At 42.2% G+C, this 20,704-nt stretch overlaps 2 protein-coding genes across 2 annotated transcripts in view; one reads left to right on the plus strand and one right to left on the minus strand.

Annotated features, from left to right (window-relative positions):
• PITPNC1 (phosphatidylinositol transfer protein cytoplasmic 1) overlaps positions 1–8,262 on the minus strand; it is an 85,589-nt gene extending 77,327 nt beyond the window's left edge. Inside the window, exons 1-2 of the mRNA XM_075441307.1 lie at positions 7,827–8,262; positions 6,631–6,698 (exon numbers count right to left, since the gene is read on the minus strand). Coding sequence (XP_075297422.1) covers positions 6,631–6,684 — 54 coding nt within the window. The 5' untranslated portion in view covers positions 6,685–6,698; positions 7,827–8,262. The remainder of the gene's footprint in view (positions 1–6,630; positions 6,699–7,826) is intronic.
• A 142-nt stretch (positions 8,263–8,404) lies between these two features.
• On the plus strand, positions 8,405–17,712 carry PSMD12 (proteasome 26S subunit, non-ATPase 12). The gene is made up of 11 exons (XM_075441065.1): positions 8,405–8,588; positions 10,347–10,406; positions 10,629–10,757; positions 12,109–12,216; positions 13,095–13,199; positions 13,650–13,799; positions 13,969–14,103; positions 14,662–14,774; positions 15,162–15,336; positions 15,849–15,926; positions 17,232–17,712. The coding sequence occupies exons 1-11, from the start codon at positions 8,481–8,483 to the stop codon at positions 17,439–17,441; spliced, it is 1,371 nt and encodes a 456-aa protein (XP_075297180.1). The 5' UTR covers positions 8,405–8,480; the 3' UTR covers positions 17,442–17,712.
• Positions 17,713–20,704: the final 2,992 nt, after the last annotated feature.

Below are 20,704 nucleotides of genomic sequence, written 5' to 3' on the forward strand. Positions count from 1 at the left end.
AATCACTTTCCACACAAATCAAAATCTTCATTGTACTTTGCCTCTTCCAAAAGAAAAGTTCAATATCATGCTAACCTATCAGATTTGGTTTACATTTTCAGATAAAGGCATCTCAAAAGCACAAAACCATGTCATTCTTCCTGTGAAGAATCGTGGAAATACAATTCGCAATGAGACCTAAGTCTGAAAATTTCTTAGCATCTCCATGCTTTTCCATTGCTTGGTGTTCTTTTCACTTGCTTCAGAATGTGTTGTTTCAACTGATGATATTTAAAAACCCACAGTGCAGCCTATTATAATTTTCTCTCATATGATGTAACAAAACTATTTGTAAGAATTAACTAATACATGAAAATGCAAGGGGAAAAATAACCAAGAGGCAGGCTTCTTTATTAATTGCAGCTGGGATGAAGACTGGTAACATAACCTAAGCAATTACTACAGTGGATTTTACTTGCTTTATGTATTAATGAAAATAAATGGCTTTTTCTAATTCATAAGGTCTCAGTGCTAACAAAAGGACTGACTTTGTGTGCATGCCTCCCAAAAGTACCACAAATGAGGTACAGAATGTCTTCTAATTGGCGATTGTATTGGCTTTGTTAACCAACAGCTCTATTCTGACCTAACTTGCAAAGTTCTTACAACAGTTGTTATTCTTTTGCTTAGAAGTTTACGTGATATTTCCTTTCTCAAATTATTTTAAAGCTCATCAGGCAGCTTGCAACAATATATACAACAACGGTCAATAAAAATTCAGGTTAATGAGTTAGCCTCAGCCTTGCATAAGAACTGTAGTGTGGTGCCACAGCATCTCAGCAAGCACGCCTGGAACAACGTGTTATGCACAAGGAGAGAGAGATGCACCTCTGACTCCCGTGTCCTAGCTCAAAATACACAAGAACAGTTAAGTCTGTAGCTATCAACATCTCTTAGGAAATATTTTATTTGCAAGAAAGCATTTGGCCTCCAAGCTGACAGGTATACAAACAAAACTCCCATAAATATTTGGCTATTTTATCTAATAAGGGAATCAATGAAAGAATGCCTCAAGAACATGCTCTGCAGTAGCTAACGAAGACCAGCTGTGCAGAATCTCCTATCCACAACAATGCCAGAAACTCATCAAACTTGGAGATAGCGTTGCTTATCAGTTTTTTACTCTTCACTAGAGATAAATCTAGGTTGTAAAAGTCAGCCAGTGTAGTACTAATTGCTATACTGCTGTGTACATATTTATTTACATGTAAAGTAATGACTTCTAGTTACTCGACTGGACATTATGCAACATTTTAATGCACATTTTTTCACATTACACACAAAATCTGACCACAGAAGACCAGGTACAGGTCCTTGGCTGACATAGTTAACACTCTGTTTTGCCTCCTGTGCCTGATTATATTCACAGAAATGACATGGGAAGCCCCTCAGGTTTTGGTGCCAACACAGCACCACACAGACTAAAGATGGAATTCTATGTATGGATTACTGGCAAGTCATTGCTCAAAAATAAAAGTGCTCAAGGAAATGCTTTCAAATGTATCTATAAAGTGCACAGGCCAAAAGCCAGAACTTTCAAACTGTGGAAAAAACAGAGCTGTAAAGTCTAAGTAAGAAAAACAGCACAAAAAGGGAAGCCATGCAGCTGTGTAAGAAAGAACTGCGTTTTTCACACATCTGTTGGAACCTACAACTTCAAAAATACTTAGGTGCTTGACTCCCAGTAATGTCAATGCAAGTTAGGTACCTAAGGGCCACTGTAGATCAGGGCCCAACATGCCAATTCTGTGAGAAATTGCCTGTCCTTTGGAAACTGCATTTCCATCAAAGCCCATTGAACTTCAGAGTGACTTAGCACCTGCAGAAGGCAGTTTGGGCCTCTTAGGACCAAAATGCTCTTGGTTTTTGAAGGGTGAACATTGCCCCACAATGTTCTCCTGAGGACTGCATAATGCATCACCTTGGTCTACACAGATACCAAAAATACCATCCATCATTGGTAGTTAATGTGCAACTAAGGGTAAAAGTAAGATAACACCTTCAGAGACTGTAGGAAACGTCACAAAGATGAACCATGATGAGAAATACGGCGCAGGACATTTTTAGTACATATACAGTATAACAAAAATAAGGTATCTGCTAATTTCACAATTTTGTCCTAGTTCACGTTATGATTAATAATGAAATTCACAATAAATATCAGATGTGTTCTAGGTTCCTCATGAAGGCATCTCAGCTACAGCTCTTGGATTAAATAATGGATGATTCAACATAAGCGAAACTACAAAACGCTTGACTATCTTTACTAATTCTGTTAACATTCTAGAGAACAAAAGACTTCCAGCATTGTCTTCTGCCTCATCATGCATCAACCATTCCTATTTGGGGAGGTTTTTGAAATTTTCTGTATCTGGAAATCCTGTTTAACAATAATTTTTCAAAATAAATTAGATCTGCTCCCTGCTGACGACATAATGAACTGTTATTAACTAAGTGCAGTAGTCTGAGGACATCAGAAACTGGCTTGGATAAAATGTTGTCTACATTAGGATAATACAATAAACAAAGTTATGTACTGAAAGAATAACGCCATCTGATGTAACAGCATATGATAGAACTTGGTTGGAAGAACGCTAGAACTAAAAACTATTCCTGTTTACCTACATGTACGTGGTATTTTTAGGTCCTGCTCCCAGAAGAAGGAATTTCCTGAGCAGCCTGAAGTAAATATTTGGCTGTTTCAGTCCTCAGTTTTAGAATCCTGTTAATTTGCCAAATCTGAAGATAGAGACAAAAAGACCATTGAAATGACTGCTCTACCCTACTGGTGAGGACTCCTCTGCACAGATCGCAAAAAACTGTGCGGCAGAACACCCACCTGGACGTATTTAAGCCCCCAAAACGCATAAATTGATCTGCGGAGTAACCGTACTTCGCTACGGCCTCGAGGGAACGGGCTGGCACAGGCGCGCGCACCCTCCCCTCACGGCCGGGCCGCCCCACGCACCCCCACGGCGCGAGCCTCGGCCCGCGGGGCGGCGGCCAGCGCGCCCCCTGCCGGCCAGCGCGCCCCCGGCGGCCGCGGGGAGGGCGCCCCCTAGCGGCCCCGCCGGCGGCAGTGGAGCGGAGCAAACTCGGGGGCCGGCTCGGTGCAAGCTGCTGGTGCGGGGCCGGCGGGCAAGAGCGGGCCTGTTCCCCCTCCGCAACACCCGCTTCTACAGCATGAACGGGGAACTCGAGCAACATCTACCTTACCGTCACACGTGCGAGACCCCGCAGCCCAGAAAGCACCACCTCATTCACAGCCGCCGTCAGGCCTCCAGGGACCAACTGCACCTACAGACAGCACAAGTCGCTACACAGCACGTGTGTTACATGCAGGTGTTACTGCCTTCCTTAAAACAACACACAGGTAGCATGGGTGCAGATAAATAAAAGCGTAATCTTCCTAACACAGAGCTTAGAACATCGATGAAGAGCAGTTGGACTTCCCATCATTTCTTTAAAGGACAAAAAAGTTTCACTAATAAATTGTCACCTCTCTACCCTACCTGCGCTAGAGTTTCAGGCCATTGTCATCTGCAAGGGTATTTCAAGCAAAGGCGAAGATATATTTAGAATCTGGGTTTTGGACAAACGCTTTAACAGAGAGGGGGTTTCGGCACAGAGCACTCTCTTCCAAACACGCATAAGATTCTTCCGAAAAGTCCGGCTGGAAAACCTTTATAACCCACACTTCGGCGACCCAATGCTTTTGATACACTTAAGTTCTTGTAGGATTCCCTTATTTTCCAATAAAAACATTCCTCTCTAACCAACCATCTCCGGCTCAGTTTACTACATGAAGAAAAAACGTTCAGTGAAGCAAACCCAACCTCGCTCCCCCAAACCCCGGGTGCGCCGCAGCCCCGGGACGAGCAGCGGCGGGGCTCACCTCCTCGACTGTCAGAGGCATGCAGATCCGGTACTCCTTCATGAGCATATTCCTGCTGCCTCGGTGCCGACCCGCAAACTGGGAGAAAAGTGGCTGTTCCCGCACGGCGATCACGACGAAAACCAATCAAGGGGAAAAAGAATCGAGCCGCTTTCTCCGTGCGCGCTCGACGCGGGGAGCGACGCGACCATTCAGGAAGGCTGACCCGGCGAGCAGGGAAACCAGCGCAGCCGCTCCTCTCCTCCGCCGCTTCCCCCTCCGGACCGCGCTCACGGGAATCGCACACCGACGCGCGCTGCCGGGCTCGCCCCCCCAGCGCTGCCGCCGCAGACGTCCGTCGGAAGTGCGGGGACGCGGCGGCCGCTCGCGGCTATGTCACGACATGCCTGGGGCGGCGGAACCACAACCGAGCCGCCGCCGCGGCTCTCCCCGCCGCCGGCGGCAGCGCGACGCTGCGCTCCCAGACAAAGCCTCTCCACGCCGCCTCCTTCCCCGGCTGCCGAGCGCGGCTCCCACCTCCTCCCCACCGCAACGCGGCTGCGGGCGGCGCGGCTCCCGCTGTGCTCCGGGGGGGCCGGGCCGGGCCGAGCCGCGGGCGGGCGGGCGGGCGTGCGGGCGGGTGCACTGGGGCCGCGGGCGCGGAGCGGCGGCCCCGGCGGGGCGCAGCTGACATCAGCGGGGCGGCAGGAAGGGGGGCGGGGGGAGGCGGGCGGGTTCGAGCAGCGGGGCCGGCCCCGGGACCCCGCGCTTCGCCCGGCAGCGCTTCCCCGGGAAGGGGTCGCCGGCGGCAGCGGGGCGGGGGCGATCGCGATTTCAGCTCGTTCTGCCGCGAAGACGTCTGGATGTTGGGGGGGGAGGGAGTTGTTTCCCTGCGTGTGCCTGCGGGGCGCCTTGCAAAACACGGCCGAGCCGGCCGGCGGGCGGGCACAGGGACCGCGGAGCGCCGGGCGGGCAGCGCCCGGCCTGCCCCGTCTGCCGGCGCCGAGGGACGGCGTGCCCGGCGCTGGGTGCCCGCAGCCCGCGGGGGGACGGGGGGCGGGCAGAACGCAGGATGTGAAGGCCTCACCCATTTCCCTTCTGGTCGGCCCGGCGGTATCAGCCGGCGGATTTTGCAACGCAAATAAAACTCTATTTTTTTTTTTTCCGTGTCAGCTATTTCCTTTCAAACGCCCCACGGAAAGCTGAGTGGGCAAGCGCCTCCTTCCCAGCCGAACAACAACGCCAGAACCGGTTTAGGAGACTCTTTTTTTTCTGCTTAGTAGGCAATTTGGTAGCGAAACCGTTTTTTAATATGCTTGGGTTTGTGTTTTCCAGAGGAACTTACGCATTATCAACTGCAACTTGCTACGCAGGGGAGCCCAGTTCTGAAACCAGCCGAGAGCCCTGAACTGCCACACGACCTCAGGAAAATCAGGAAATGTTCCCATTGCTGTTTCTCCAGTCCTCCAAGTGGCTACAAAGCACATACCGCAGAGAAGCACCGTGACAGTAGTGTGAAAATACAAGGCACTGTACTGATAAGGGTAAAACATCCGCATTTAAATATAAATTATTTGCAAAGAGAAAAGCGATGAAGTACTGTATTTGGGACAGTTAAAGATGAATTTAGGTCTACAATGAAATGTGTGTTTCATAACAAGAAAGAGCAAAACCCCTCAGATTCTCATGGGTTCTGAATGTACGTTTCAAAGCTATGTATGTAATTTTCAGCCCAGAGAGGACACAGTGCCATCTCCTGGAGCTATAACTTTTCCATTCCATTGCAATACTGGCCCAATATTTCACACACCCTGCCTTTCCAGTGAAGTGCAAACACCGACACAAAAGTAGAAAATCTGGGAGCTCTGTTAACGGTCTGGGTTTTCAACTGAGGTATGAACAATGTGGTTCATGAGATTTCCATCTCAAATCTGACAACAGCCATTTATAAATATCTGAACTGTAGCTATAGTTCGTAATGTTGGTAGTGTATGTTCCTAAAACATCTATGCAAAACAGCCAAAACAAGGCAATATCTGTGATATTAACCTATAGATGAGAGATATCCAAATTAAAATCTAAAACATCTACTTCAATTTTAAGTGATGTCCTAGTGGTTGCATTCATTGGGAACTATATCTCTGGATTTCCGCTGAAAAACAGTTAAAAAAAAATTGAGCTACTTTGCATACGGCCTTGATGCTACTCAGTTATAGGCAAAGACATTGATTTCAACCAAAACAGGAGAAAGACCTAAACTAGTTTATGACCTCTTACATGCTTTCAACATAAATCAAACCTTGTAGCTCTGTTTAAAATAACAAAGCATGCAGATCTGCGGAAAGTAGTGTGTCAAATCCAGAAGCTACTTAAAATGGCAACCAAAATTATTCACCAAACAGCAAGTTAAAAAAAAAGGCAAAACATCCTTCAGTAACCCCATACTTCTTGCCACAGGCACAGCTCAGTCTTGTGCTGCCTGCACATACACGTGGGGAAAAAAACAGTGATCGCAGCAATTTACAACTTTACAATTTACAACTCCCTACTCTGACTACTGTCTGGGGACCCTCTACACGGCTTGCTCACCAAATGCTTTCTAGGGGATATGCTGAGAGAGAAAACCTCTGGCTCCAACTAGCCAGGAAGTTTCTGCCAAGCATGCCACAATTTTGGTTCTTTGTTTTCTGTGAATTGTCAGAAACTATTACTCTTACCTCTGCAACACGCTGTCTACGAGCGGTTGTAAAAATTGGACATTTTTCACTCATCTTTCACTTTTGACCTGGGGGAAAAAAAAAACCTCTATGTTAAATCATGCTGAACATTAACTCCAGATGGACTTGTGTCAGAAAAATGTTGCTTCATATTATAAGACAGCAAAAGTCAAGCTATTTCTTCAGGTATTTTACTAAGGACTTTTGAGTAAGAATTCATGGGGTTTTTTTGAGCTATCCAGGAAGTCTACACTGCAGGCAAAAGCTGCCTCCTTGTCTCCCAGCGTATCCATGTAGGTAAAGGAAGATAACAGTTGTAGTATGCATTCATTTTCTTCCTCTTTCACTCACTGTCCAAACCAAAATTGTTAGGTGTGGGAGTATGTTCAGTTAGATTAGTATCTGACTTCTAACTTCACTGAAAGCCATCACTCTCTATCCATCAACTGTAAAATTACACCAGTATTTCAACAAGCTAAAAGAATGAGATTTTACAATTCAAAATAAATAGCCAAAGCTTTGTAAAAATTTTAAATGGCCAGAGTTAGGAGAGAACAACTTATACACTCTCTGTGATGCATGTATTTTCAGTACTCAGAATTTATCCATATCCTTAATAATTTTTAGTTATTAATTGACCTGTTACTGGGCTTTTTAAATCAAGTTTGTGTTCAAACAGAAAGTGACTCAAAGTCCATGGTCTGTGCTGCGCTAATTGGAAAGCATGTATCAGGCACAATTGCAAAATACAGTATTATAGCTCTGACTTCACTTAACTGAATTACTCTGAATTTACACCAGTGTAGCTGATGTATTCACCGGTCTGTAAAGAAAATATGTTATCTCAAAAAACCCTTTGCCACATTAATGTGTTGTTACATGTGCAGTATAGTCATAAAGTAACACAACACAAATTGTTCTTTCATGGTAACTACTTTTTTCTGGGAGTCTTAAGTAATATCCAAAGATACGGGGCATTCACTGGTCAGTATTTCCTTCTGGGTTTCTCACTCTCAAACATGAGTGAGTTCCTCCAGATTTCTCCAGTGAATGGGACTTCTGTAGCCTATGAAATTCTGCTTTGGCACGGGAGATCTACAACCTCAAGTTTGTACCATCTGGTGACAACGCATCAAACGCATTGATGCTGCAATAAAATCAGGATCCTTGTGCTCTTAAAAATCACTGTCTCCTACCTTTTCCCCACCTCTCCAGCAATGCAAGATGATTAAATGACTCAAGGCTGGAACGTGAGATACATTGAAATCCCCAGGTACCACACTCCGAGTCCTCCACCGAGACCGTACTGTGGTGCGGCCTGCCACGCCAGCATGGCATGGTTCTCTCAAAATGTGGGCAAACAGCATAAACCCACGATCCTACTGACTCATTGCCCCGCACGGCCATAGTAAGGGCTCAAGCTCTTGACACGCAAGCTACGAGCAATGCTGTGGCAAGTGTGCCGCAAGCCCAAGCCCCTGCTGAGACAGGGGCCACAGGGCAAGCTGAGGGCCGCGACTGGACCCCACGGGGAAGTCACCGCCCCACACCTGGCACCGGCCGCCCCTTACTGAGCGCCGGGAGGGCCCCCTCAGCCCAAGGCACGGCTCCGACCGAGGCAGGCCGGGGCCGACAGGCCGCTCCCCGGGGCGCGGAAGGGGCCGGCCCCCTCAGCCATGGCACCTCCCATCACCCCGCCCCGGGTCCTGAGGAGGCCGGGGGTGGCTCCGGCAGCGCCTGTTTGGCGCAGTGCGGGGGCCTTCCGCGGGGCTGCCCCGGGCGCGCCTGCGCGCAGGGCCCGGCTGCTTCCGGTGTGTGTTCGCGGGGGGACGCGGAGCCGAGCCGGGGAGATGGCGGAGGGTGGCGCGGAGCGGGCCGATGGCCGAATCGTGAAAATGGAGGTGGATTACAGCGCGACGGTGGACCAGCGGCTGCCCGAGTGCGAGCGGCTGGCGCAGGTGAGGGGAAGGGGAGAGCCGGGCGGTGCGGATGGGCTGAGTCATGGCGTGGGGCGCGCTAGGCCGCGCTCGGGGAGGCGGCCCGGCGGCGGGGGGACGTGCGGCGCGACGTGCAGCCGCCTCCTGTCAGCCGATCCGGTGCTGAGAGCCCGGGGCTCGGGCCCTCCCGTGTCGCGTTGGGGAGGGCGAGGGGAAGGGGCTGCTCTGCCATTCCCCTGGCAGTGTACGGCAGGGCGGGCGGGGGGCGGTGAGGCAGAGGAGGTGGGGTGCAGCCTTGCCGGTGAGGGGAGGGGAGGGCCCGAAGTCCACCAGAAGGGACGGGGCTTTTCCCTGCCTCCACGGGCAGCGCGGCTGGGCAGGCACGGAGGTGCTTGTTCATCCCGGGACTGCTGTGCGCCGAAGCTGCCGTCGCGTGATTGAGCCTGCGTCAGGTTAGACAGGCAGCGCTTTGCATCCCTCTAACTCGGTGATGTACGTGCCACAAAAGACTGGAAAGGAGGGCCAGAGCCGTGGCAGGCTGGCAGGTTGCCTGGTGTCTGCTCAGCAGACGTGTGTGTGCACCCAGCCACAGGCGACCACTAGCTGATGGGATCGCAGAGGTAATCGTGCTTATGGTGTATCTTCAGGTTTCCTGTATGGATTTGTTCCGTAGCATAGAGATTCTTGTGCTTCTCAGGCTTCAGAGCAGACAGATTGGATTTGCTGTTGTGTTCTGTCCCAGTGGGACGGCATCTGGTTCTTTACATGCTGCAAATGCTCTGCTCGATCCACGTGTCTCGTTGTGCTAGACATGTTGTACTGTACAGCACATTGTAGGATTCTGAAAGCAGTAGCCTTAAGATGAGTAAATTGCACCTTACACTATCTTAAGACTCTATTGCATGGAGTGTAGGCACAGCTGTGTTATCCCACGGGCACGGTTCTGCGTAGGTATGGACACCACGACCATGTTTAATTGCCACATAGCATGTAAGTTTTGTGGCAGTGAGAGCACGTCCTTGACAAACCATTGTGTATAGTTTAAAAGATTTCAGTAGGGTGGGTACATTTTGGAAACAAGTTTCATTTTCTCTTTTTTGTTACTAGTTTTCTAGTTTCTAACCCTTTTTTGCAGCCCCACAGTTGCTGTGGGCTGTTGCGAGTTCTCCCATATTAACATTTCTTTTACAAGATATTTGCTAGGAATTACAACTGAGGACTAAAAGTACCTTATGGTATCTTTAACTCCTCCAAAAAAAGACAAATACAGTTCCCAAAACCCAAAAAGCAGGACTATTATAATTCTATGCTTAGTCTGTAAAGCATGTGGTTTATGCTTTCTGTAATATGCTGAAATTAAGATATGATGAATGTGGATGAAAGTAATAGTAAAACAGTTTTTTGGCCAGGATGTCTAATTGCATATCTGCTCTCACTTAGAGCTTTGTTTTGGCTAGGAAAGAAATCAGTCTCCCATCTAGCTCAGTGAATGTGAGCTAAGCAAACCTGTCTGAAACGTGCTAGGTTTCTCGCTCAAGACAGACAACTTACAGCATGTGTAGGGCAAAAATGGCACTGGTACCTTTCCAGTTTAATCTGTGTGTAGAACTGTATAATTAAAGTTAGTGCTGTGTATGTTTCTTTTTTTAAGAAAAAAACACTTAAAAATCAGTGTGCAAGCTAGTCTGTTTTTTACTTACATGAGAATTAGAGCTACTCTCAATTTAAACTGAGTTGTATTCTTCACTCATGGTGATAATTCTTTGCCTGTCCCATTAGGAAGGAAGATTGCAAGAAGTAATTGAAAACCTTCTCTCCTTGGAAAAACAAACACGAACGGTGAGTAGCACGTGCTGGGTTGTCCTACACCCCTCCTTGTTCCACTGCGTTGAAGTCGTGAAGAGAATTGATGTATCAGTCTTTCTCTTGTTTTTTTCCTTAGAAAGAAACTCAATGAGGCTATAGGATCAGGTTTTTTTTCCTTTGTATAATAGAAGTGCAAGTGATAGAGGTCTGGCAGGTTGTGTATCTCATCGCTAATATGTTGTTTGTTTGTTGCAGGCATCTGATATGGTCTCCACATCCCGTATCTTAGTTGCTATAGTGAAAATGTGTTACGAAGCTAAAGACTGGGATGCTCTTAATGAAAACATTATTCTTCTATCAAAGAGAAGAAGTCAGTTAAAACAGGTGAATTTAATCCTTTGAAACAAAAAATAAAACTGTATTTGGAGCTGTATTGTATATCTGATTCCCCTGTGTGTGTAGGGACTTTCCTGGCTTTGTAACACCTGCCTGAATATATTGTTACTAGTGTCTGTTGACTTTTTTTGGTAGACAAGATGTTGTTTTTTGAAACCCGATAATGAAACTGATGTCTGGAATTAGTCTGTCTTCACCTTGTGCCTGAGCTTCGTGCGGTCCAGCTTGCCGTTCTTGGCAACACAGCTGGGACTGTTCTGCTTTCATGCATACCGGTGCTTTTAGATGGTACTTCATCTTTACACTCTTCTACAGTCTGTATTGTAGACATATTCTTTATTTGTCATGTTCACGTGAGGTCACATTAAACAGAGTTATTGCAATTTACTGTGATCAAATAAGGTATATACTTTACATATTTGCTTTTGAAACTGCCCCTGCTGTGGAATTCCGTTCTGTCTGAGAAATCGGCTATCAGCGTAGCTGAAAGCACTTGCATTTAAGGTACAAAGTTTATTGCATTGTGTGTTTAGTTTGACTTAATTAGAAGTCAGCAACAGGTAATTTTAATGGCATCATTGCTTTAGGAAGAAAAAGGTTACCTACTTTTTAATGTGCAGAAACATTACAAGTTTGTATACAAGTAGAGTACAGTTTAATTCTTTAACTTGCTTCAGCTGAATTTTCTTCTCAAGGCGTTTCTAGAAGTTTTATTATGTTGTTTTTGTTTTTAGAAGTAGGTGTTTTAATAATAATTGTAATGTCTTTGTCAGTGTTGTTACCAGAAGAACATATTCCAATACCTGTGCTTGCTGCTGAAGGATGCTGGCTTATTAGTTCCTATTTGGGAATATGCAGAGATAGAAAAGCATCAGTCAGAAATAATTACCCCTCTTCATTCCCTTCCTGAAAAATCTACAGGTGTTCTAAAGCGAAGAGCTAGTGGACATACTTAAGGGAAGATATGCCTTCCTTCAGCCATGCAGGTCTTAGGGCAAACAGTTTTGTCAGTCCATGTAAGAGTTGTGTGGATTTGGCAGGAGTACTACTTTTCAAGAGAGAACCGCATGGAATGAATTATTTTGAATATAATTGGAAATACTGAGATGAAATAAATGACAGAACAGCATCACATTTGACTTCTAGCATCAGTCGCTAGTGTCATTTTACACATTTTTATGAATCAAAGTAATGGGATGTATCTTGCATGCTTTTTATTGAAATGAGTCTCTAGTTTGATATGAAACTATTTAGTAGTTATCTCTGAGTGTTACAGTTTGAATGCGTTTGTGAAATCTAAAAACACAGTATGTTTTTTTTTTTTCTGTTATTATACTAGGCAGTTGCTAAAATGGTCCAGCAGTGCTGCACTTATGTTGAAGACATCACAGACTTACCAGTCAAACTGCGCTTAATTGACACGTTGCGTATGGTTACGGAAGGAAAAGTAAGATTTTGTTTTAAGACTGAATGTCTAAAAGGTAGAATAAAAGCATAGCTTCTTAACGTTATTTTTTAATCTTGTTCAAATAAGAGCAAAAGTAATCTTAAAATTAACCTGAGAAGCCAAGTATTGTATTTCTTTTCAAAAGACTATAATATAGTTAATTAAAGACTTAATCATAATAATACATTTCAGAATTCTAAAATGCCGGTTTTTTTTCACTTTCTAAAATGTTATGTATTTGAATTTGTTAGAGAAATGAGCAGATTTAGTTTAATTTCTCCTGCACTTAACAAGGTGTTACACACAATTATGGTAACCAGAAGGTGATATCAAAGCATTATACCAAGTTAAGTATTCACATAATATTGCTTTTGCTTTAAGAAAATAAACAATTCTGGATTAAGGCAAACTTGCATTAATGTTATGGCTTTTGTCTGTTCAAAGTTAGTTTAAATTGTTAGTAATCAAGTATTGTTGATTTATGGCTGGTTAGGAGTGAGTGAAATAATGCAAACAGTAGCACTTAGTACACGTTAACCATTATAGTCTTAACGTCATATCTGTTTCAATATGTTTTAGCAGACAAAATACCTAATACTTTGTTCACAGTGCACATCCTTTAAGGTTTGCAAAAGAATACTAGATTAATTTAGACATTATTTTTTAGATTAATCTGGTCCTAATACTTCTGGTGTGTCAACTATCCATCATGTTTTATGTGTGTATATTGTGTATAGTGTCAGTATAGTCTATGCATACACAAAGAATTGATTGGTTGTATGAAAACATCAAATACATGTCTTAGTGGGGTTGTGGTCTTAGAGTTTGCACTATTTTTTAGAAAATTCCAATGCTTAAACTACTACTTCTGATTTCAGATATATGTGGAAATTGAACGTGCTCGCCTGACAAAGACACTTGCAACAATAAAAGAACAGAATGGTGAAGTGAAAGAAGCTGCGTCTATTCTGCAAGAATTGCAGGTAACGCGCCTTGTAACTCAAAATTGCGTCAGCAATAAAAATTAGTTCTGACTGCTCTTAGATTATTATTGTTCAGAAACTTAATCAGGTACATGTGCAGAATGAGATTAACTGTTATTAGTGATAATTAGCGTAATTCAGTTTTAACTGCTTTTGTTAGCCTTATGGTTAGGTTACATAGAATATTTCCCATTTGGAAAACAGATTTCAATTTTCTAGGTGGTGCGTTGAGTTGAGTGTTAGTAGAGTTTTCTGGTTTAAGTGGGGGCTATAATTAAAATGGAGTAACCTTTTTTCATTTTCACTTGCTCTGGAATAGCTGTTTTTTCTGTTGTTTTGTTTTGTGTCCATCCACCCCCGCCCCCCCAACAGTCTCCCACTGTTTTTGCACAGTTAAGACTTCCCTTGATTCGACTTTGACAGTGTTAAATAGTTACATTTTCATTTTAGGTGGAAACCTATGGTTCAATGGAAAAGAAAGAACGTGTAGAATTTATCTTGGAGCAGATGAGACTCTGTCTAGCTGTTAAAGACTATATTCGGACTCAAATTATCAGCAAAAAAATTAATACAAAATTTTTTCAAGAAGAAAACACAGAAGTAAGTCATTGGAGGATTTCTCTCTCTCCTCCTCCATCCCAATTTTAATCTGATATGCTTCTCTTCAGGTCCAAGTGTATCTGAATCCCTCTGTTTTCTGGGATCCAGTTGGATCTCGTTTACATGATTCATGGAGCTGTATTAATTTTACTGTTTTATACTGTTTCAGAAACTAAAGTTGAAATACTACAACTTAATGATCCAGCTGGATCAACATGAAGGCTCCTACCTCTCCATCTGTAAGCACTACAGAGCCATTTATGATACTCCGTGTATCCAGGCTGAAAGTGAAAAGTGGCAGCAGGTAAAAAATCATTACATAAAAAACGTCTGTATTTTCATGTGGCAAGTACCTGTTTCATTACCACATTGATTTACAGCAGATTAAATAGCTCATCCATCTGTTGTTCTTAGGGTTTTTTAATGGCTATATTAACAAATTGGTTAGTTGAAAACAGGTAAGAGAAAGCCGATTTCAAATTAATGTTTATAACTAACATTTTCATTATATTGTCTTTGAAATCTTGAGAATGTCTTGTCTGTTTTATACAAGAGCAGAAATTAAACAGCTGTGCAAGTGTGGTCTAAATGATACTGTTGTGTATGCGGTACAGATGTTACATATTTGAAAATATTTTTGCATGTATTTATTTTAAATACTAGAATTTTAGTTAACTTGAATCAATTTAAATGTATCACTGTGAATGAGAGTTCATTTCTGCAAGATGACATGAATTTCACCTTGACTTCTTAGTAAGCTGGCCTTAAGCCTTGTACATGTTAAACTCTAAGCTCTGTGAGCGGTGTTTTCAATTCCTCTGTTTAATTATGGGAAAAACCCACACTTTTTGCTTTTAAACAGGCACTGAAGAGCGTTGTTCTTTATGTAATTCTTTCACCTTATGACAATGAACAATCTGATTTGGTGCACAGAATTAGTAGTGACAAAAAGCTAGAAGAAATCCCGAAGTATAAGTAAGTATTCTTTCTAATAAACAATTATTAGGTAAAAAAAAAAAAGTGTCTCTGTCAAAGTGGCTGTGCAAGTGAAATCTCTTTACACTGAGTCTGCTGTAAGCATCTCAGAATTTGATGCTGTGTGAACAATACCGTGAAAATTTCATGATTGTGCAAGTTCTACATTAAAATACGTCTCTTTATAAGAGAAAGATCTTTATTAGAAACACAATCTGACTTGAGCTGCATCCGATAGTGTGAAGTATTAGAGCATATTCGTGAAGAACAATGACTATTAATGGTATAATAAAAAGAAAACATTTAAAATTATTTATTTGCCATATTTAAGTATGAAATGAGCCTTACTAATACAGGATTGTAAATCAACTTTGCTAAACCATTTAGAGACCTCCTAAAACTATTTACCACCATGGAATTGATGCGATGGACTGCTCTAGTTGAAGAATATGGGAAAGAATTGAGAGAAGGATCCCTTGACAGTCCTGCAACAGATGTTTTTGGCTGTACAGAGGAAGGTGAAAAGAGATGGAAAGATTTAAAGAATAGGGTTGTGGAACATGTAAGTATGGCTGTCTTTAAACATTAGCTATGTATTGACTGCCTCAACTGAAAACGTTTTTCGTTTGCCATATTTTAATTACAAAGAAAAACAAAAAAGTATGTAGTAAAGCAGCAGATAAGTTGCCTTTTCCATTGTGTTATATTTTCAACATTTTCTCGTATGTCTTTATAGATAGGTATTTGGCACAGTTGCCAGAAAAAAGAGTATATTGCACTCAAATTGTGAGATCTAGCATTCACATTTCAATAGAGCAGAAACTTGAAAGTCTTGCTTTGTATTAAATTCATAATCAGTTGATTTCATTATTTAATAATTTGTCATGTAGAGACTTCTATGCCTTTTACAAGCAAAAGAACTGTTTGTTTGCGACTCCCTCACGTACCTTATGCTGGACTACCATTAGAGCAGTACAGCTCCTAATCTGCTTTTAACATTGACTTTTATATTTTTGCAGCCTGCTTCAATTATTTTTTGCACATAACCTTCTACTCTGAACACTTTTATTCCAGAATATTAGAATAATGGCTAAATATTATACCAGAATTACAATGAAGAGAATGGCACAGCTCCTGGATCTGTCTGTTGATGTAAGTGTTGCTTTGCTTATGCTTCTTTTGTAAAGGGCGTGGAAATGTATGTGTGCATGTGTGTTGTGGCAAAAATGTAAGTATTCGGCAGATTAACATTCTCTTTTAATTTGAATTTGAGTTCTCTTGTTAGCTTAAAAAGCTCTGTAAGTGATGCCATAGATCATCATTGCATTGTTTTACAGACAACGCAGCAAGATGTAGCATTGTAGAAATAACACTGCTTGGTACGAAATTCTCAGGGTTTACACTTGTGTGTTTATGAATGTTCATCTACATAGTATCTGTCATTGTATCTCTATATATGTCTTTGTATTATCCCTGTAGCTCTCCTGGCTTCATCCTTAGTCTAATTCTCCTGTTTGTGTTACCAGTGTTTTTCAGCTCGAACAGGAAGAACAAAGTGTGCTATAGTGATAGACAGGGAGCATTAACTGAACTTCAATTCTTTGGGTTCTTTTTGTGAGAAGTAGTGTAAAAGTCTGTTGGGAGTAATAATAGCAATATGAATATTTGTCACTTTACTAGTGAATATGAAGATCTGAGTGTATTTTCATGCCTTTATGGGAGTTAGAAAACTTTTAATCCAGGCAGGACCCAATTTCATGATGCATGTGCCCATAAGGCAAAAGCTGCTCTTAAAAATTTGTTCATATTCAAGGTATGATTTAAATGCTGGAGCTTCTTGTCTTGTGTTTCAGTGTTAAAAAGCTCGTCAATAGGGGATTAAAACTGACTGGAGATACAGGGTTTCTCACCTTTAAATGTCCCTGTTTATGAATGGTTGTACTTTGGGAACGTGGGGTGAAGTAGTCTTCCTGTCATCTCCCTTTGTGTTTTCAAGAGCTTTCCAAAGCATCATGGCATATTGCTATTTCAAGTGCACATGAAAAGCTTTACCCTACTGTCTTTTAATTAAATTTGTTCTTTTCCACAAACTTGGAATAAGCCTTCTTTGACAGTGGTCAGTAATTTACAGATTTTCCTATGCCTTGCTGATCAGACGGCTTGTTCTGATACCTGTGTAGCCAAGTACTCCGAAGTGTAAAAGTCTGTTGGTGCAGTACATTAAACTTTTAATTTCATGAAAGATAATGAGATATAGGTCAAATGAAAAAAAACAAACAATTTTTTAATACATCGTGCTAGTACTTTGCAATGCCAGCATGTGTAATATTAAAGTATTGTGTATTACTACAGCTGTATTTCCGTTAAGTATAAAGAAAGTCTTGTTCCTTGTTCTTTAATGCTTTTGGGAGGAATTTTGATGCAATTTTCTTGACTTAGTGTTGTTTGTCTTTACAGGAATCGGAGGAGTTCCTGTCTAACCTAGTAGTTAATAAGACCATCTTTGCTAAAGTAGACAGGCTGGCAGGAATTATCAATTTTCAGAGGCCTAAGGACCCAAACAATCTACTCAATGACTGGTCTCACAAGCTCAACTCACTAATGGCCCTAGTTAACAAAACCACACATCTCATTGCCAAAGAGGAGATGATACATAACCTGCAGTAAGGTGGGTCGCCACGCCAACGAAGGCGTGGCGACCAAGGTGCCTCAATAATATCAGTGCTTTTTAAGAAGGCATTAAATCTTCATAATAGAGACTATTATTACAGTGTGTATATGGTTTGTTTTCTCCCTGTCAGGCCTTCCTGGTCTAAAATTTAGAACATAATTCTGAAACTCCTGTTGGCAATTAAGTTCCCTTGATTATTCATTAAGTTGTTAAATGTTTTTGCTACATTTGGTGAAAGAACATAATAAAACTGTATTGCCTGTATAATAGTAGTCTTGTGATTTCTTCTTTTCCAGGTATACCTTTATCTAACACATGATTCTGTGGTTACTTCATTACAGGAGTATTTTTGAGGCTGACTGAGAGGATATACTGTAAATAATAAAATCCTAGGGTTTTACAGTAGCATGCATTGAGGTAACATATTGTAATGTTATATCAAAATACTGTTTGAACAAAATTCTGATTATTCATGCTTAAGAATAATGCTGTTTCTTGTGATTTGGGACTGCAGATAGACTTTATTAATTAATTCTGAACGGAGAAATCTACCCGAATAGTGTCTGCGTGGTGCAAGTCACTGTTCTATTGTTACAGTTTGTAATGCCTACAACAGCAATTACTCAGCCTAGATAGTACTTCAAAGCTGCTGCTTCTCGTAATTGAATGTGTTATATTCAGAGAAGGTAAAGTCGTGTTATTAACTTTAACCTACTTGTAATGGAGGGAAGCTGTAGACTTTTCCCCATGTCCCTGTTCTGTTTTTTTAAGAAAGTAAAATAGTAGCGCAAATAGTTTTTAATGATTTTTAATACTAGCCGTAGCTAACTATTCTGTTCATAATTAGGTAGAGACTATAATTGTAAATGTTATATTGAGATCTATATAAATCCTATCTATTTAAAAGCACACTGAACTTCTTTCAAACTAACATTCTTAGCACCGGTAATTATCATATGAATACACAGTAAGTCAGGAAACTTTAAACGTGAGTCTGTGAAGGGACAGGAGAAGATGGAAGCTTCTAAGCAGTGATTTGCATTTGAAATGTAGACTTTGGAAGTAGCTTAAGGGAAACTTGGGAGTGTCATTTCTTCGGAGGCTTGTAACTTTATCAAGCCATACCAATCCAGCTCACTGTATTTAAGCAACAAAAGCAGCTGAACTGTCCGTGATGGAAGGGAGAAAGAGAAGCAGAATGTTTAGAACTCATAGAATGCTTACCATATAACTTCCTAAATTGTATTATAAACCCAGTTGTATAAGTTGTGTAAAACCTTGTCAGAACCATGTCTGAGAATGGGATGTACTGGTCTTTGCAAGGCCAGCCTTAGTAGCATAAGCAGAACTGGCTGCTGCTAGGATAATGAACAAAGTAACTTCAGTCCTGACCTTGTCAATTGGAAAAAATCAATTGTCTGGAAACTGAGGCAAGAGGAGTCAGAAAGGGGAACAATGGGTCATCAAGGGAAGTGAGAACTTGCGTCTTCCTGTTCGTATCATAAACCTTTTTCTTTTGTTTGCAAATCTGGTCTGGAATCTTTTCCTTTTTATCCTAGAATGGAATGATTCCGTGGTTCTCTGGCCCTGATTTCTGGGATTCTTGTTGATCCTTCTCCCTCTCTGGCCTAGCTATATCCCTCTCTGCTGCCTATGTTTGCATTTAGAGCAGGAGTTTGTTGGAGAGAGTAGCTGGTTTCTCTTCCCTCGCAACTACCTTTTGCTGTCAGGATTGGAAGGAACATGGGAGCACTCTTGTCTTTCAACAGCCCAGATATCTCCTTAAAACTCAATTCAGAAGGATTATGAAAGGTTCCCTTTCATGGTCTGTATTCATACCAAAGATCCACAATGATCAAGGTTTTTGTCTTTTGGTCCAAAATAGATTTTTGTCCTCACTGAGTTCACTTACACCACCTTCGTCTTGGTTTGACAACACACTGCCCAAGGCAAATTCCCTACCTAACTGTCCTCAGAGTGAGATACACCCGTTGTGTACCTAGTACTTGGTGCCAGAAGCACGAATCCCTCAGGGTTTCCCTCCCCACGCACCACAAAGTTAAAAGAGGAGTTTTAAAAAAAATGGTAGAATTACTAGACTGGTCAGAAAGTCCAAGTGAATGGAAAAGAATCTAGGATTTTGGTTTTTGTTTGTTTGTTTGCAGACTACTGTTAATGAAAATTAAAGGAGTGAATCTTCAGTCTCTCTGGAAAAGATGGCCACGTGCAGGTTGCTAGGAAAAAAGACACGCTGTAAACTTTTGGTGCTAGTTCATCTCATGAATACAGATATGTCAGATACAACTCCTCCACGAGCAACTTAAAGGTTAACATAAAGGCATGCTGGCTTACTAAAAAAAAAATGCACTGAGATTGAAGATCTTTGATTGTGACAATGTGGGATCAAACCATCACGTTAATCTGAACTTTGTAGTTCCTATCTCCTCAGTGTACCCTGAACATCCCCTTATTGCTGTTTGCGTCTCAACACTCTTCATTTAGTGCATCAAAGGAAAAATGAATTAGTTTGAATTACTTGCCCTAGAAATTGTATGTGTTTAAACAGTCCACGCTGAAGGAATGGTATCCTCAGATATTTATGAAGTAAGATTAAAGTTGAGATCATCTGTTCATTGGAGGACTCTGGAGGAAGTCCAGGGGAATTTTCATGCTGGAAAATCAAAACTAGCTACTCTTCAGCCTAATAATCAGACATTTATGGCTGCTGGAAAGAGTCTGCTTTATTGTTTAGTAAGACTAAGAATTACTGTTGCTATCTAACCTCGGGTCTACCACTGACTTGTTTGTGGCAGAGGGTAAACCACTTAACTTCTGTTAGTTTCCCATGATTGCTGCTTCTGAGGGAGTTCAAAAATTTATAAAGGTCCAGTGTGCTAAGACAATAAAAACATTGCTGCTATTACTGCAATCAGTCTGGAACGTCTATTGAGAAAGGCCTCCTGTTGTTTTGTTTCTCAGACGTGAAAACTGCTCAAGATGCCTGCTGGGATGTTAGGCTGCAGGGTCAGGGAGGCAATTTGGTGCTGAGTGTATTCTATTATGTGCTTATTACTTTTACATGTTAATTGTAATGGTTTTTCCTGTATTCTGAAGGTAGACCTCATGAGTGGAGCTGATTGACAATATGTTTTCTGTATTGGAATTCAAGAAATGCCAGTTCCCAGAATGGAAATGGATTTTCTGAATTTCCTGTGACAGCAAAAGTCTGAGGAGAAAGAGAAAAAAAAAAGCATCAGTG

Source organism: Opisthocomus hoazin, chromosome 21 (assembly GCF_030867145.1).
Source record: "Opisthocomus hoazin isolate bOpiHoa1 chromosome 21, bOpiHoa1.hap1, whole genome shotgun sequence".
Taxonomy (NCBI): domain Eukaryota; kingdom Metazoa; phylum Chordata; class Aves; order Opisthocomiformes; family Opisthocomidae; genus Opisthocomus; species Opisthocomus hoazin.